The 15705-nt window shown below is 37.1% G+C and overlaps 1 protein-coding gene across 3 annotated transcripts in view; it reads right to left on the bottom strand.

Annotated features, from left to right (window-relative positions):
• Window positions 1-2324: 2324 nt before the first annotated feature.
• The window catches only part of LOC123695809 (axin), an 84434-nt gene continuing 71053 nt past the window's right edge, over window positions 2325-15705 (bottom strand). For 2 of the 3 annotated variants that reach the window (XM_045641743.1, XM_045641744.1), the window contains 8 exons: window positions 15332-15472; window positions 14488-14599; window positions 13984-14127; window positions 13537-13642; window positions 12794-12935; window positions 12059-12238; window positions 7204-7386; window positions 2325-6725 (listed from right to left, as the gene is read on the bottom strand). In XM_045641743.1, coding sequence (XP_045497699.1) covers window positions 6599-6725; window positions 7204-7386; window positions 12059-12238; window positions 12794-12935; window positions 13537-13642; window positions 13984-14127; window positions 14488-14599; window positions 15332-15472 — 1135 coding nt within the window. In that variant the 3' untranslated portion in view covers window positions 2325-6598. The remainder of the gene's footprint in view (window positions 6726-7203; window positions 7387-12058; window positions 12239-12793; window positions 12936-13536; window positions 13643-13983; window positions 14128-14487; window positions 14600-15331; window positions 15473-15705) is intronic. The other variant, XM_045641745.1, reaches the window with a different exon arrangement.

Here is a 15705-nt window from a genome sequence, read left to right on the forward strand (position 1 = left end):
GAAGGATTTAAATATGGCGGTTTTATAATTATAAACGGAAACTAAAACTGTCTACTGTTACTGTACTGTTATTAAAACCTAGCAAAAAATGAGCTATATAGATATATGTCTCTTTATCATGTAATGTTTGTGTTTGTTCGTTTTATTGATGTAAGTTCCTCAGTAAGAAATACCTCAAGTTCTTACGGCTATTTATTTGTATTGTAAGTTTGTAGTCATACCGCTTAGTCATTTTTGTAGTGTAGAGAGTTGTGCTTCGGCACCCATTTTTGATTTTGCTATGTTGTACCTGCTCAATTAAAAACGACGAAGTAATTTTTAGTTGACAACAAGCTGTGTAGTGTCGATAGTTTTATTTGAAATTTGTCCATGAAATAAAATAGGTTGGCTTAGAAATTAAATGGCTTGTGTCGCTACTAATTTCTACATTTCAGTAAAATCAATAAAAGTCGCTAAAATCTCAGTATATTTTTTTCGTGGACAAATACTAAATACAAGCAAAATTGTTTATTTTAATGTATGTTAATAATTAATTTTAAGCGACGCATGCAGACGTAACTTTTGTTATATCTTTAATAGATGGAGCTTTCTTTCTAGATGTATTAACGCTCATTGTGTAAAACTGATTTGTGTGTTGTTATTTTGTGTTTTATTACTATCTGAAGCACGCCACTGGCGTTGTGTTTTGTATTTCATAAACGATTCTTTTAAGAAATAAACGATTTGGTGAGAATTATGTTTTTTATTTCTATTCTTTCCCACATATACCTTTAGTTTTAAAGTACACGTAAGATGGCTAAAAACAAAACATATTAATAATAAAAGTTTTAATATGTGCCCTAACATCACACTGCGCAGCAACACAAAGAACACTGCCAAAAAATCACTATTAATGCAAAAACAACATCACTACAATATTCATCATCATCTTATACTGAAAAAAATATTTTAAATCATATCCTATTACTGAAGTATCTGAGTAGATACACTGTACATTCTATTTACTTATGTGACTGAACTGAGTACAATCAAAAATACTTTTTGTGACACTCAAAGTTATTGGCAAACTTTAGGTTATGTTAGTTACTTTATAGCCTAGAAATCGCATCTTCGATCACTTCAAAACTCATCCGAGAATATTTTAACGTAAAGTTTTTACTTGCATATATAGATGCAAAAAAATTGTATTGAATTTGTTCTCCAGAACCTCCTGTGTTCAATTCTGGTAGGGTAGGACAGCAGATTATCATAATAAAAAAATAAATTTGCAATGGTTATATTTTTCTGATTTTTACAATTAGTAAAAATTAAGTAGATAGTAAGTAGGTATTTGAATAGGTAACCAAGGTAAACATTGACTTTTCTCCACATTGGTGGCAAATGAATTACGAGATTATTAAAAAGCACTTTTACAGAAGTCTAGTTGCTTAAAATGTGTTTATTATGCGACAAATAGGATAATTTTTTGTTTTTTAAACGACGCGGACGGCTTTGATTCCTTGAAACTTTAACGTAATTTAGTTGAATGTTTCGAGTGAAACATTCAACTAAATTACTCATTCTCATTGGTATGATAAAGATGCGTGATGATAAATTATTATACGCGTTTTTGGAGTGTAATTACGGATAGACATAAGAAATTCTGGTAGTGATTAAAATCATTAATAGCTCCAAAAATTCCGATAGATGGCGCTTTTACTGTTACGCGATCGCGGGCACATGCTAGAGACGGACCAAAAAACTATAGACACATAATACTGAATCATGGTTAATTAGTAAACTAGAGATTTTACACACTGATATATTATATACCTATATCAATTAAACATTATGAATGCATTAGAGGCATGGTCCATGCTTTTATATTATGCTCATAGGCCTATATCTTAGGCTAACCTTGATATTAGTTCATGAGAAATATAGCCATGTCTTTTTAAGATCTCGTCTGTCACTTTTACAAAGTTCTATCAAAATGGGTTCAGTGAGGTTTTAAAGCGTAGAAATATGTAAATATTTTCGGATATTTTGATATTCGTTACGTGGCATAACTAACTTGTGTTATGTATGAATTTTACATCATTTCCACAAAGATTTTTATTATACATTTTTAAAGAATAGAAAAAATCCGATCACGATGCGGAATTCGAACCCGCGTCTTTCACCATACGCCAGTGCAATCATATTCGAATGTAATAAAGCATTTGAATGCTATTAAACTAAATATAAAGTTCTAAACTGGTTTTAACTACACAGTAGTCAGATGAAGAGTACACATAATTATTGATTAGCTAAGAATGAAGAAGGAATAAATAAAACTTCAAAAGTATGGCACAGTTCCAGTTTTATTTTTTATTGTTACATGTGCTAGATAAAAAAATAATACAGTCCGATTAGTGATACTCTTGCGATACGCCAACGTAATACTAGTCACTTACAAAACGAATATAAACCACATTCTCTCTAAAATTGGAAAACATTTTACAATTTCAACAAGAAATTTTAACTTTCACATATTTGTGCCCGAGGGCGGAAGGTACTTCAATCTACGTTACCGAAAGTGCCTTATGTAACTTTAAAAAAATGTTATAGTTCATCTATTTATACACATTTGCTTGTCCCACGACAATTAACGATTCACGACATTTACACAAGCGAATCTGTATAATAATAATAATATATTTTACACTTTCGAAGCGCTAATTGAGGTGAAAACAAAAAGGATCGTCAGACGCAACCGCAGTGAGCGACAGTCGCTTGCGCAAACGCCGCGAGCGACAACACAACTCGAACGCGGACCGTAAATCTGTTAAATTAAAAAAGCTACGTCTCTCTACAGATAGAAAAGATTGAAGCTAAGAGACAGGCAAGGAAGACATCGGAACCGGAGAAGCGAGCCCGCATCCGCGACACGCGCTCGCTGTGATCTTAGGCAATAAATTAAAGTACAATTAAATAATAAAAATAAAGTGTTCGTTAGCGCTAATCTATATGTACAACTTATGTCTAATTAGAAGCATCAACTATGAAAAATTTTATTAACATTGAAGGCACATGTTTACGCACCCTATATCGCCACGCGGCTCGTGCACGACACTTCGCTGGGCCGGACTCGAGCTAGCCTAACTACTATACACTATACACTAGCGTACTGTGCCGGTTCGTGCCGTACGGCGCGTACTGTACGTGCGGTACGTACAGTGCGTACGGTACGTACAGTGCGTACGGTACGGCACGACGCAGCAGAGTACATGGACACTGGACGCGGCCGCGCTGTATCGACCAGATCTTTTACGAGAATGATAATAAAGATGTTTTATGGTTGATGGAACTTTTATTAATTTTGCATGTATTTACACAATTCATCGATTTTCCTACGAAAAAGTAATTAACATTAGAATAGATCTATTATACAGATACAGATTCAATGTCTCAATCTTAGCGATTATGCACTTTAAAAACAAAGTTTCTCAATTTGAAAATTACAAAGGATTGAATAAACTTTTTCGTGGTAAAATCAATGAAAAGTTTTACTGAATCTCTATGTTCAAACGAATAAGTATAGATCAGTTAGTTATCAAAAAAAATAGTAAGTGAAATCTCGGCCGATACACCGCGCTGTGGACTAGATGTCGCTAGCAGTTACGACGGAAACAATAAACGCAAGACCCAAATCTTTTACGATATTAAAGACAAAATCAAGTTACAATCCCGCGTTTCTAGATTAATCTTGATTTATCTCGTCACAACCACAAGCGACTGTGAAATTATATCAAAATTCAGTCTGATATTCGATAAAATAAATTAGTTCGGATGTATGCGACGTAGACGCCATTTTCATTTATCTACACGTGAAATTATGGTGGAAAAAATCACAAAAATAGTTTTTTATTGTATTTTTTAATTGAACAACCTTTTAATATTCATTCAGGCTAAAGAAAACAAAACAATATTTAGACTTAGACTTCGAATGGCGCATAAATCTAATGTATTAAATATATCAGAAGTAAAAAATCGTATCCAAAAACCTGAACATACAATAAAGGTGTCAGAACGGAAACTAAAGGTAACAAAAATCGATTGTACTGTGTAGATAAAAACAAAATGGCGTCCGCGCCGCTTCGAAGGTAACCCTTAATCTATTATCATGTACTATTCACAGCAGCAGAACGGAAAACTGTCCACTTAACAATATTAATATACTTTAACATTACATTGACATTTGAGATCCCGTCGCCAAATATTGTACAAAATCGGGTCCAAAACGTCGTACGCGGGAGATATTGCTCGTATATACTATTTTTTACCACAAAAAGACATTTTCCATAGAAATCCAAAGAAAAATAATCATAAAAAAACACCAAGCATTATCTCCCACGCGCGGTTAAATAGAATTTAGAAAAACCAACGTCCACGCAACGATGAACAAACAGAACTTTTTATTTAGTAATAAATTTAATACGCGTACAAACTAAGCAGTCATTCAGTAAACGCTAGGAATTAAAGAAACTCGCGTAATTTGATAAAAATATTATAATATAGTACAGTAGTAAGCGTAACTAGAGGATACGAGTGGAAATCAAATGTCGCCGGCCTCCGTTTCGTGCCGAACTGTGTTGTTGAAAAAAAAATAGTACTTAATTATTGGTAATATACGATATATAGTAGTAAACCACCGGTAATATACGTAATATAGTACTAAACCACCGGTAATATACGTAATATAGTACTAAACCACCGGTAATATACGTAATATAGTACTAAATGAACATAGTACTGACGTAAAATAATACAAACTTGACGTAATATGGCTACATAGTACTAACATGTAGCAAATGTAACGTGATGTAGAATTAATAGGCGAACAATATTAGTACTAATGTAGCGTAATATTAACGTTAAATAGTGTTGATGAAAAATAGAACTTAAATATTTGCAATAACAATAATAATGTAACGACATATCAACACAATAATGCAATACCGAAATATAAAAAGTACGTCATGGTTAAAAAATAAAACAAACATTGCGTTTCTAAAAATATACACATTGGATCCATTAAAAATATAATAAAAATATATATTTTCAAAAATAAATCTAAAAATATAATTGTGCGGCAACGGAACGGAGACCCGAGGAACCGAATTTACAATTTCATAACCATTTGATTACAATAAACCTAACATTTTAATTATCAATTTACACTTGGCGCTTTGTCTGTTATGGGGAACGGATATAAAATTATAATTATTCTTCATCAATAAACGACATTTGAAATAAAATATAATATGTAGATTAAGCGTAACACAATAAAATATATTTTCAATTGTAACATAATGATAATTTTATATTTTTATTAAAATAGAAATGCGCGATTCCTCGAGTTATCTCCTTTAAAAAGTATATATTGGGCTAGAATACATATAATGTTATAGGAAAATGTACTTAAAGGGCTTAATTTTAAAGAACATTATTATTAGAAACACAAAAACATGGCGGACCGATGCGTGAAATGTCATTATGACAGGTCATAAGCCACTGCTTGAACTGTTTCGATACATTTTTATTATTTTTAAGATCTTCTATTAAAAATAGCAAGCAAAACGCTGTTTTTTTCTAGATTTGTTTTCTGACTTTTATATCTTCTAGCCCAATAAGAAACAGCTCGGAACCACGCAATAACAGACAAAACGACACTCATATATATACCTATACTTACATGACTCTGGCCACATTCAGCACTGGCAGTATTAACTACTTACATCTATACAATACAGGACAGTATTTATGTACATTGTCATATTTTTTATCTGTACTATTTGATAACAGATAATTTATTTTTTATTTAATCTATATTCACCGTCTAGTTGCATATATGCTATAGAATAGCTTTTTTTGTCACTGGGTCTTTTAGTGATTAAAATGAATTAAAATATTTTGACGCTCCCAACAAGAAAATGAAAAAAAAAATGTTTGTTTTTTTTTCGAAAAAAAATAAAAACAATGTTTAAGTTTTTTGTAACTACATATTTCCTTAGGATAGTAAATTTTAGTAGCAATTCTCTTATTGGGATCGACAAGATATTAAAACAATAATGAATATTCGTTGCCTTAGTAGAAATAAAAAATACCAAAATAAAACTTCGTTTTAGTCATGCCCACGTACAGATGTACAAACGAACAATCGTCAAGTTATTCCAAGTTACAAATTTATTTTTGTCAATTTTTTTATTTGCAATAAATACATTTTTAAGTTCATTCATGATCATTCGTCTTAATACACCAAATTTTATTTTTAGTATCGTACAAGCTACCAGGTTAAGCTTTCGTCACTTTGCCCTTCATAAAAAACAATTATCATAATATCTTGATACACAATTTTATTGTACCTTCATTTAGTAATTTATTAATTAGTGTACCTCACTTGTCATCAAAAACAACAGTGATACTAATAGTGTAAAACCTGGATACATTTGTATCTTTGACAACAAAACCATTTCTTAAAGTCAAGTATCATCTTTAAAATGTCCATATTTTCTTCTTTCTTCTTTTCATACAAGTTGTAATTACACCCTTATCTCGATACACATAAGGTCCAAATTCAGTCAATGCTCTTGACCCTAGCCATGACCTTCCCTTCGAACATGGGCAGCGTGTCGCTGTCGCTGCTCACCTCCTCTTGTATCACCGTGTTGTCCAAATCTGCACACTCCGTTTTGAAGAAATATCTGTAAATATGAGAAAATTGAAGTGATTTTGAGTTAAATCAAATTAAGAAAATAAAGATGTAGAAGACAATAAATTTAATTAGGCTTTGTATTCATTAACGTAGCAAACAATTTGAAAATGGAAAAGAAAAGTCAATTATATTGCAAAGTAATGCTATTAAACATGATCCTTAATGGGTATTAAATATATCAACGGACCTAGATGAGTTCCCTGTGGAACACCTTGAAGTAACATCCATTATTTAATAAAATCTTTATTATATAAAAAAATACATCTATTCAATTTAGTGATATGTAGCAAACTATTCCAATACCTAACATTATTTTTTTCAGTTGTTAAGTTTTATCAACAAATGTCTATTTGCAACATGATCAAACGCCTCCATAAAGTCACCACCTTACAAAACACTACGAAACTTAATCAAACGCTTCTTCCAATTCACTTTCTCTAACCACGATTATCAAACCCAACGCTCACCGGTAGTTCCCCTTCCTGGGCAGGTACTCCTTGAAGGTGCGCAGCGTGAGCGGGCTGGCGGGCACCTTGAAGCGGTACGGCACGCTCTCGTCCAGGAAGTGGGCCACCACCACCGTGTGCTCCCCCCCACTCCCAGCACCACCACCCCCACCGCTCGTGCTGCTCGACTTGCTGCCACCACCACTGGAAAAAATATATTATATTAGTTGTTGTATAGTATATTAGTTGTTTTTGTTTTTGTGCTTAATGATACATGGAAGGTGGAATTCCTCCATCGAAAAAAGGTGGATCCTCAGTCTACTGGACTAGTCAACCAGTAAAAACCCGATGAATGAAAACATTTCGCTTGCATGAATCCGAGCGAGGCGTCGCTACAGTACTCATTTTAAATTTTATTTTAGAGCACTTTTGGGGCAACACACACACACATTCTTTTGTCTTAAAAGGTACCTTTTATTATGACACGTGTAGTGGATCGCAGTAGATATTCATCTGATGACTCTGACCAACTGTTAACATCGATTTATCAGGATAGTAACATTTAGCTACATATTTAATGCAAAAAATTTCACATTTGTAATTTTAAGCTATTGGATAGCTTCTTTCTGTTGGTGAAAAGAGTTTGTATAAACAAATGTGTATGTCAAATACCTATGTGTCATCTTATAATTTCTCTCTTCCGTCTTTACCCTTCGTACTACGCGCATCGTCTAATAAAGAATCTTAAGTTTATTTAACAATCTTTGCTTTTTCCTGCCCAAAACCCATCAGGTTATGGGCCCAGAACGTTATCTTTGCTCTGTATATAATTATTTTTGAGTTTTGGCAGAATAAAAGTAATTTTATAAATAAACTAAAACGCCCGTCCATACATGTAAAAATGGCGACATCAACATCGGTTTCGACTTTAACTCCTGTGGAGAAGTTGAGCGGCATAGAAAACTACAGTAATTGGAAGTTCCAACTGAAAATGCTACTCATTCACGAGGACTTATGGGACGTCGTTTCGGAAGATAAAACTGAAGATGTCAAAGATGCGGCTCATATGAAGAGATCTCACAAAGCTCTTGCTAAGATCTGTTTGTCAGTAAAGCCCTCGGTTTTTACGCATGTAAGGAACGCAGAGACGGCGCGGGATGCATGGATTAATTTGCAAAAGGCGTACGAAGACAAGGGGTTGTCAAGGAGACTGAGTTTGCTTCGTCTTTTGTTTGCAACAAAATTATGCGAATGTGAAAGCATGGAAGCTTACGTTGCGAAGATTAGCGACCTAAGTCAACAGCTGAACGATATTGGTTCACCTCTGGAAGATGATTTCGTTGCAGTTCTCTTACTGAGTGGCTTGTCTCAAGACTTTGATCCACTCATAATGGCACTTGAAAATTCTAATATCAAGTTGTCGAGTGAAGTGGTCAAAGCGAAGCTCATGCAGGAGAAGCAACGACGTGATGAAAAAGGTGACACGAGTTCAACAGCTTTGGTGGCGGCACGTAAGAAAATCAAATGCTTTAAGTGCAAGAAGCTTGGTCACTTCTCGAGGAACTGTAAATCTGTGAAACCAGTTAAGGCGGAGAGCTCAACAAACCAGTTACTATTGACAGCATTATCAGCTTGTGTGCAGAATGATATATGGTTAATAGACTCTGGTGCGAGTAGTCATATGTGTCATGACAGGAATATACTAAATAACTTTGTTCCTGGTATGTGTCTGAAGTCAAGGTGGCTAATGGTGAAAAACTATTTACTGCTGGTCGTGGTGATGTAAAAGTAAATTTGAAATTAGGCATCAAAACAATCAGTGAAGTTTATCATGTACCGAATTTAGCTACAAACTTGTTGTCAGTCAGTGCGTTAACTAGGAAGGGTTTTAGAGTTATTTTTAATGAAAAATGTTGTAATATATTCTATGGTAAAAAGCTAGCAGCTACAGCTGTACATAAAAATGGTGTTTATCAATTAGAAACTGCAGAATCTGTTAGAGAGCGTGATCTGTGTGTGGTAGGATGTGGTGGCTGTTCTATGTTTTCAGGGAATAGTGTAGAATCTGCGACTACCAAGGTAAATACAGAAGCTCAAGATTTAGTGCAGAAGAAAGCATCTGAGAGCTGTAAGAAAGAAACTGAGCTGAGTTTCCAGGCGGCTGCTAACTCTGTTACGCAGGAGACATGGCACAGGAGACTAGGACATCTCAATATGAGGAGTATGCATTTGTTAATGAAAGGTATGGCTAGTGGTATTACTTATGATAAATCACAGTTCAGTCAATGTGAAGCTTGTGTTAAGGGGAAGCTTAGCAAATTACCTTTTCCTAAGAAGGCACAAAGTAGGTCAAATGAACTGTTAGGTGTTGTACACAGTGATTTATGCGGGCCTATGCCAGTGAAATCTTTCGGTGGTGCTAGTTACTTCCTCACGTTTATTGATGATTGTAGTAGGAAAACATGGATTTATTTTCTGAAAAATAAGAGTGAAGTTTTCGATAACTTCAAACATTTCAAGGCAATGGTGGAGAACCAAACCAATAGAAAAATAAAATTGTTGAGGACGGATAATGGAGGCGAATATGTCAATTCTATATTCCAGGAATATTTGAAGGATAACGGCATCATTCACCAGACTACCATACCGCACTCGCCTCAGCAGAACGGTGTTGCTGAGCGGGCCAACAGGACAATCGTCGAGAAGGCTCGTAGCATGTTACGAGACGCAGGCTTAGATGGGCAGTTCTGGGCAGAAGCGGTCAATACCGCTGTTTATTTGAAGAACCGGTCCCCTACAAAAGCAGTCTACGGTAGCACGCCAGAGGAAAAATGGACTAATGAGAAGGTGAATCTTAGCCATTTACGTATATTTGGTTGTGTGGTTTATGCCTTGACACAGAATCGTAAGAAATTAGATTCAAAATGTAAACCTTACATTTTTGTAGGATATTGTGAAAATAGTAAGGGTTATAGATTGATTGATCCAGAGAATCTCAGCAAAATTATTAAATCAAGGGATGTTGCTTTCTTTGAAAACAAATTCTATACAAAAAACACTGAAAAATGTGAAAATGGTGATTTTTTCATGATGATAAATAATTTACAGACTGAGAATTTAAACTCAAATGATTCTCATGTTGAAGTGGCACAGTCTGAAAATTCACTATCACCAGAAAAAGGGGAAGAAAATGAGATTGTAACTAATCCCAGAAGACAGTGTATTTTTGAGTTAGATGACTCTGACAGCAGTAGTTTTGTTGATCCTTCCGATGTCACTTACATTCCAGGTGAATCGACACTTGAAGATGCGATGGATACATCGGAATATGACAGTGCGTGTACTGCAATGCTGACCTGCATTGGAGATGAACCAGAGACAGTTCAAGAAGCTCTAGGAGGGGCTGAAGCTGTTCACTGGAAGAAAGCAATGGCTGATGAGTATCAATCATTTATTAAAAATAAATGTTGGACATTAACTGATCCACCTAAAGATCAAAAACCGATTAAGTGCAAGTGGGTTTTTAAGAAAAAGAAAGATCTTGATGGAAATCTATAAAGCAGTATAAAGCCAGATTGGTAGCTAAAGGTTTTACACAGCGCTATGGAATTGATTACGAGGAAACTTTTTCTCCAGTGGTTCGATATTCCACTATTCGCATATTATTGGCTTTAGCAGCTGAAAAGCAGATGGATATCGATCATTTGGATGTAAGAACTGCTTTTCTAAATGGAGATTTGCAAGAAAAAGTTTTCATGGAACAACCGGAAGATTGAAACTTGTAAAGGCTGATAAAAAGGAGGAGAATTTGGAATATAGAAATTTAATTGGTTGTTTAAATTATATTTCAGTTAGCTCCAGGCCAGACATCGCGCACGCGGTAAGCATGCTGAGCCAGTATAATGATTGTTATGATCAGCGTCATTGGAAGGCCGCGAAACGCGTACTACGGTATTTTAAGGGTACTGTAAACTACAAACTTGTTTTTAGTAGAAGTGGTCTAGACATCAATGGGTATATTGATGCTGTCTGGGCTTCGTGTGAGGTCGATCGTAGGTCGTACATTGGGTTTGTGTTTCAAATTGGGAACTGTTCTGTATCGTGGGAAAGTAGAAAACAGCGAACAGTCGCTCTTTCTAGCACAGAAGCAGAATATATGGCTCTATCAGATTCTTGTAAAGAAGCGTTATTCATAAGAACTCTGTTGTATGAATTGTTAGGTAGGCATTGTTCTGTTACGATTTTTAATGATAACCAATCAGCACAAAAATTGTGTAAGAATCCTATGTATCATGCTCGTACGAAACATATAGATGTGCGGCATCATTTTATAAGAGAAGTTGTAAAAGATAATATTGTTAATTTGAATTATTTGTGTACTTCTGAAATGACTGCCGATATTTTAACAAAACCACTTACTAAAGAAAAGCATTATAAGTTTGTAACGTGTTTAGGTTTACAATAAATTTGTTAAATTCTTAAATTGTAAAAACTAAACTTGTTTAATGTTGTACAATAATTATGTACCTACACATTTGTTTAAGGGCCAGTGTTGGTGAAAAGAGTTTGTATAAACAAATGTGTATGTCAAATACCTATGTGTCATCTTATAATTTCTCTCTTCCGTCTTTACCCTTCGTACTACGCGCATCGTCTAATAAAGAATCTTAAGTTTATTTAACAATCTTTGCTTTTTCCTGCCCAAAACCCATCACTTTCGCGGGCCTTGAGCGCGGGGACCGAATCGAGAAATTCCGTAACGAAAAACCTCACGCTCCCCACTCCGACGGGCACGGAGGTGTTCGTGACCGTGAGGGAGGACGCGGCAGTCCCCGAGTGCCACACGTCTTTTTTTATAAATTTTTTTGTACAATACCGTGCGGGCCTGCGGTCGCGGCGGTCGGCGGAGGTCGCGCGGCGCTCGAGGCGCTCGCCCTCCGCGATCCACAGCAGGATGCGCGGCTCGCTGGCGGCGCTCAGCCCGCTCGCCGTGCCCTCGCTCACCACCGACACGCCGCTGTCCGTCAGCTCCGTCGCCGCCTTCTTGCTTATTGATCTGCCAATCAAATAATGTTATTTATTTATTTAACATTTTATTATTTTTATAAAATTTAAAAGTAAATATTAAATGTCATAGTTACAGTTTTAATATGAGTAACGGAGCGGCCTTATCACTTCAGACTGATCTCTACCGGGCGACCCCTTATGTTATTAATGCGCAAAATATATATTATATAATTCGGTCGAACTAGGTGGTAAATATTTTTTTAATTCTTAATTTCATATCGTCACATTGACAACAAGTACGTCAGAGCGTGAAATGTGTAATTAAAACGTGCAGAGCAAAAATAGGTAGCTGGATTGTTATGCGCGGACGCACGCACGCACACGTACGCACACGTTACACTGCACGCAAAGAGCAACAGCCCTCACAGCAGTATGGCGGGGTGCGGGTGACAGGGGAGGGGGAGGGAGTATACCTGCGCGATCCAATACGTATGTACTCATTTTATGTGCGTACGCGCACGTTAGTGCACGCAAAGAGCGTGTGCGTGTAAGCGACTGGCACGGTGCGGGTGGCAGCGGGTGGCAGGGGGAGGGGGGAGTATACCTGCGCGCGGCGGGCGGCTCGTCGCAGTGTCCCGAGTCGGCGGAGAGGCAGGAGGGCGCGCGGCGCGGGGCGCGGCGGCGGCGCCCGCCCGGCGGGGACGCGCCCGGCGTGCGCTCCGACCACACGCGCGACACGTGCTGGTCTGCAACACACACACACATAATATATACATACTAGCTTACCGCCCGCTTTCTCTAAAACGATTTGAGATTTAAACTATCCTATCTCTCAAGTTGGATCGAACTGCACATGGTGTGCGAATTTTATTATAATCGGTTGAGTGGTTTAGGAGTCCATTGAGGACAAACATTGTGACACGAGATTTATATATATTAAGATTTAAGACATCGTCAATAAGGGCGGCCGTACACGCTTCAAGCAGTTGAGACCGACGGCTTGACGCTGCGACCGGACAACTATAGACTATCATTCACGGACTGCTCGAGCAGTCGCAACTGCTTCAAGCCGTCAACTGCGCAGTTTGCAGCAACAGCTCGAGCAGTCAACGACCGACCACTCGAGCAGTCCGTGTACGTCGCTGAAACGTTAACTGCTCGAGCAGTCCGTGTACGCACTTAGCCCGTGTTTTGTAATATAATGTAATTTCAATGTCACAATGTATGCAAAGTAAAGCATACTTTTGAAGAAAGATGTACCAACTTTAAAGTGAAAAGTACAAAAATAAGGTTAAAAAAAAAGTATTATTCCTTCAAAAAGTAACTTATAATATAACTTATAATTACCTAAAATATCCTGATCGTTGTCGTCGTCGGGCTGCAGTTTCTCCCGTATGGCGGCCGCCACCAGCTGCGGCGGCAACACCTGGCTCGATGTCTCGTCGCATTCACCCTGTAACATTCAAAAAGACTTTATTTAGTCTATTTAGAATTTAAAATTTTTCATTAATCTGCATTATTACAGAATTGCACATGAAATATTTAGTAAATATATCTTTGCTCTACTAAACTGTTTCGATCGCACCTTTTGCCTGCGTAGTATCATCGAAAAGATCTAAAGTCTCCCCCATCCAATGATTATTATAAGCTAAGCGCTCCGTCATGGAGAAAAGCGACGACTTTGGTACCTTCGAATCTTGTCAAAGTAGTTTCATTTCTGGTTCGGCTATTTTTTCACATGTTGAATTGTACTGGTAACCTATTTTCTATTGATTTATAATGACCATCCCTCACCTCAGCGAGTCGTCTCTCCAACCGCTCCTTGTTCTCCCGGTCGCGGCGCACACGCTCCAACTTCTCGATCAGTAGCGGCGCAAACTCGCTAGGCGGCAGCACGCGGAGTTGCTCGGATTGTACGCGTTGCGTGCGTGGTATCATCTGTAATATAAATTAGAAAACTCTATACATCTATTTTTACGATAAGACTTTTTTTTAAACTTTGAATCGTAGAATTATATGTATACCTACAGACATTTCAGAGATTTGACCATAATAGTAATTTTGTAGTATAATTTCGCTCAATTAAACTAAAAATTACTCTAATCAAGTTAACGAAAGAGATAACTTTTTAGACCCAAATTATTTTTTTAAATTCTGTGCATTCAACCCAATTTTTAAACAAAATTTAGTTCCACCCACATATTTTTTTTGTTCTTTCGTCACATTTTTTTATATACCCTCATTTTTTGTTTTGTTCAGAAGTACCAAATTTTTCTTCCACCCTAATTTCCAACTTACCATAGCGGTATCCTGCTCCTTGTTGATAACAGCTTGCCGATCGAGCCCGTACAGTCGCTGGCGATGCCGCGACTCCCGACTGTCACGAGGGCCTCGTATTGACATCCCATCCCTATGTATTAAGGGTATGTAAGTTATTGGGACAATGAACCTTATTATCATTCATATGAGTCTTTTTAAAGTGAAACTTCTTTATCGGGGTTGGGTTGTTAAACTTTGTTATTTTTTTTTTGTAGTAACACTGTTTATTGAGTAGAAACGATCAATTTTCATGTTCAGGACAATTTTGTTTAACAAAACTTTTTAAGATTAAATATTGAAGTGTCAGTGTGTAGTTTCTCTTTCTTTTTTCATTTATCTTTAAAAAAAAATTCACACTTTCTTTCAGTGCGCAAACCTTCATGTATAATGTAGGAATGATGTGCTTAGCTGATCATTGTGTGAGCAAATTAGTGAAAAAAGCAAAGGGTGCAGCCTACTGCAAATTATAATGTAAAAACAACTGCACTAGGGTTCTAATAAAACATTTTTCATACTTACCTACGAAACCTAGTGTTTATAAATTAACTTACCATCTCATATCAGTAGTGACTCACCACAGAAGATTCTGAAGAAATTATTGAAGACCACCATCTTTACCAAGTCCAATACCTTCTCTGTTATGTTTTATCAACTACATGTCCAGTCCGTTACTAAACTCTGCCTACCTTCACTGCACACACTGCTAATTTGCCAGTATCTTACCACCGCATCTTCGACCATGTTTGTTGCGACTGATGCGGTTACTTGCCCCATCACCAACGAACCAAAACCACCATATTGTCCCACGTGACCGGATACTCACACGCTACTGCCGGACAGCGAGACCGCGTCGCTGTCCGTGCGGCCGCTGCTGAGGCTGGCGCGCTCCGAGTCCTGCCGCGAGGTGGGCGTGTACCCCGCGTACGACACGTGCGCGCTGTACACCGACCGCTTGTGCAGCCGTCTGTTACCGGGGACCGGTGTACGGGGGGCAGTGTACGGGGATGTGGTACACGGGATTGGGGCGGAAGTCGTGTCGTGGTACAGAGGATAGGTGAAGTGGTGTCGTGGTACAGAGGATAGATGTATTCGGAGATATTGAGATGTGAATGCGAGATTTAAAAATATATGGAGGGGGGATACATAAATAGAAGATTATGTATTTGAAAAAATGAATAGTGTCGTTGCGTGTTCATG

Source organism: Colias croceus, chromosome 11 (assembly GCF_905220415.1).
Source record: "Colias croceus chromosome 11, ilColCroc2.1".
NCBI classification, from domain to species: domain Eukaryota; kingdom Metazoa; phylum Arthropoda; class Insecta; order Lepidoptera; family Pieridae; genus Colias; species Colias croceus.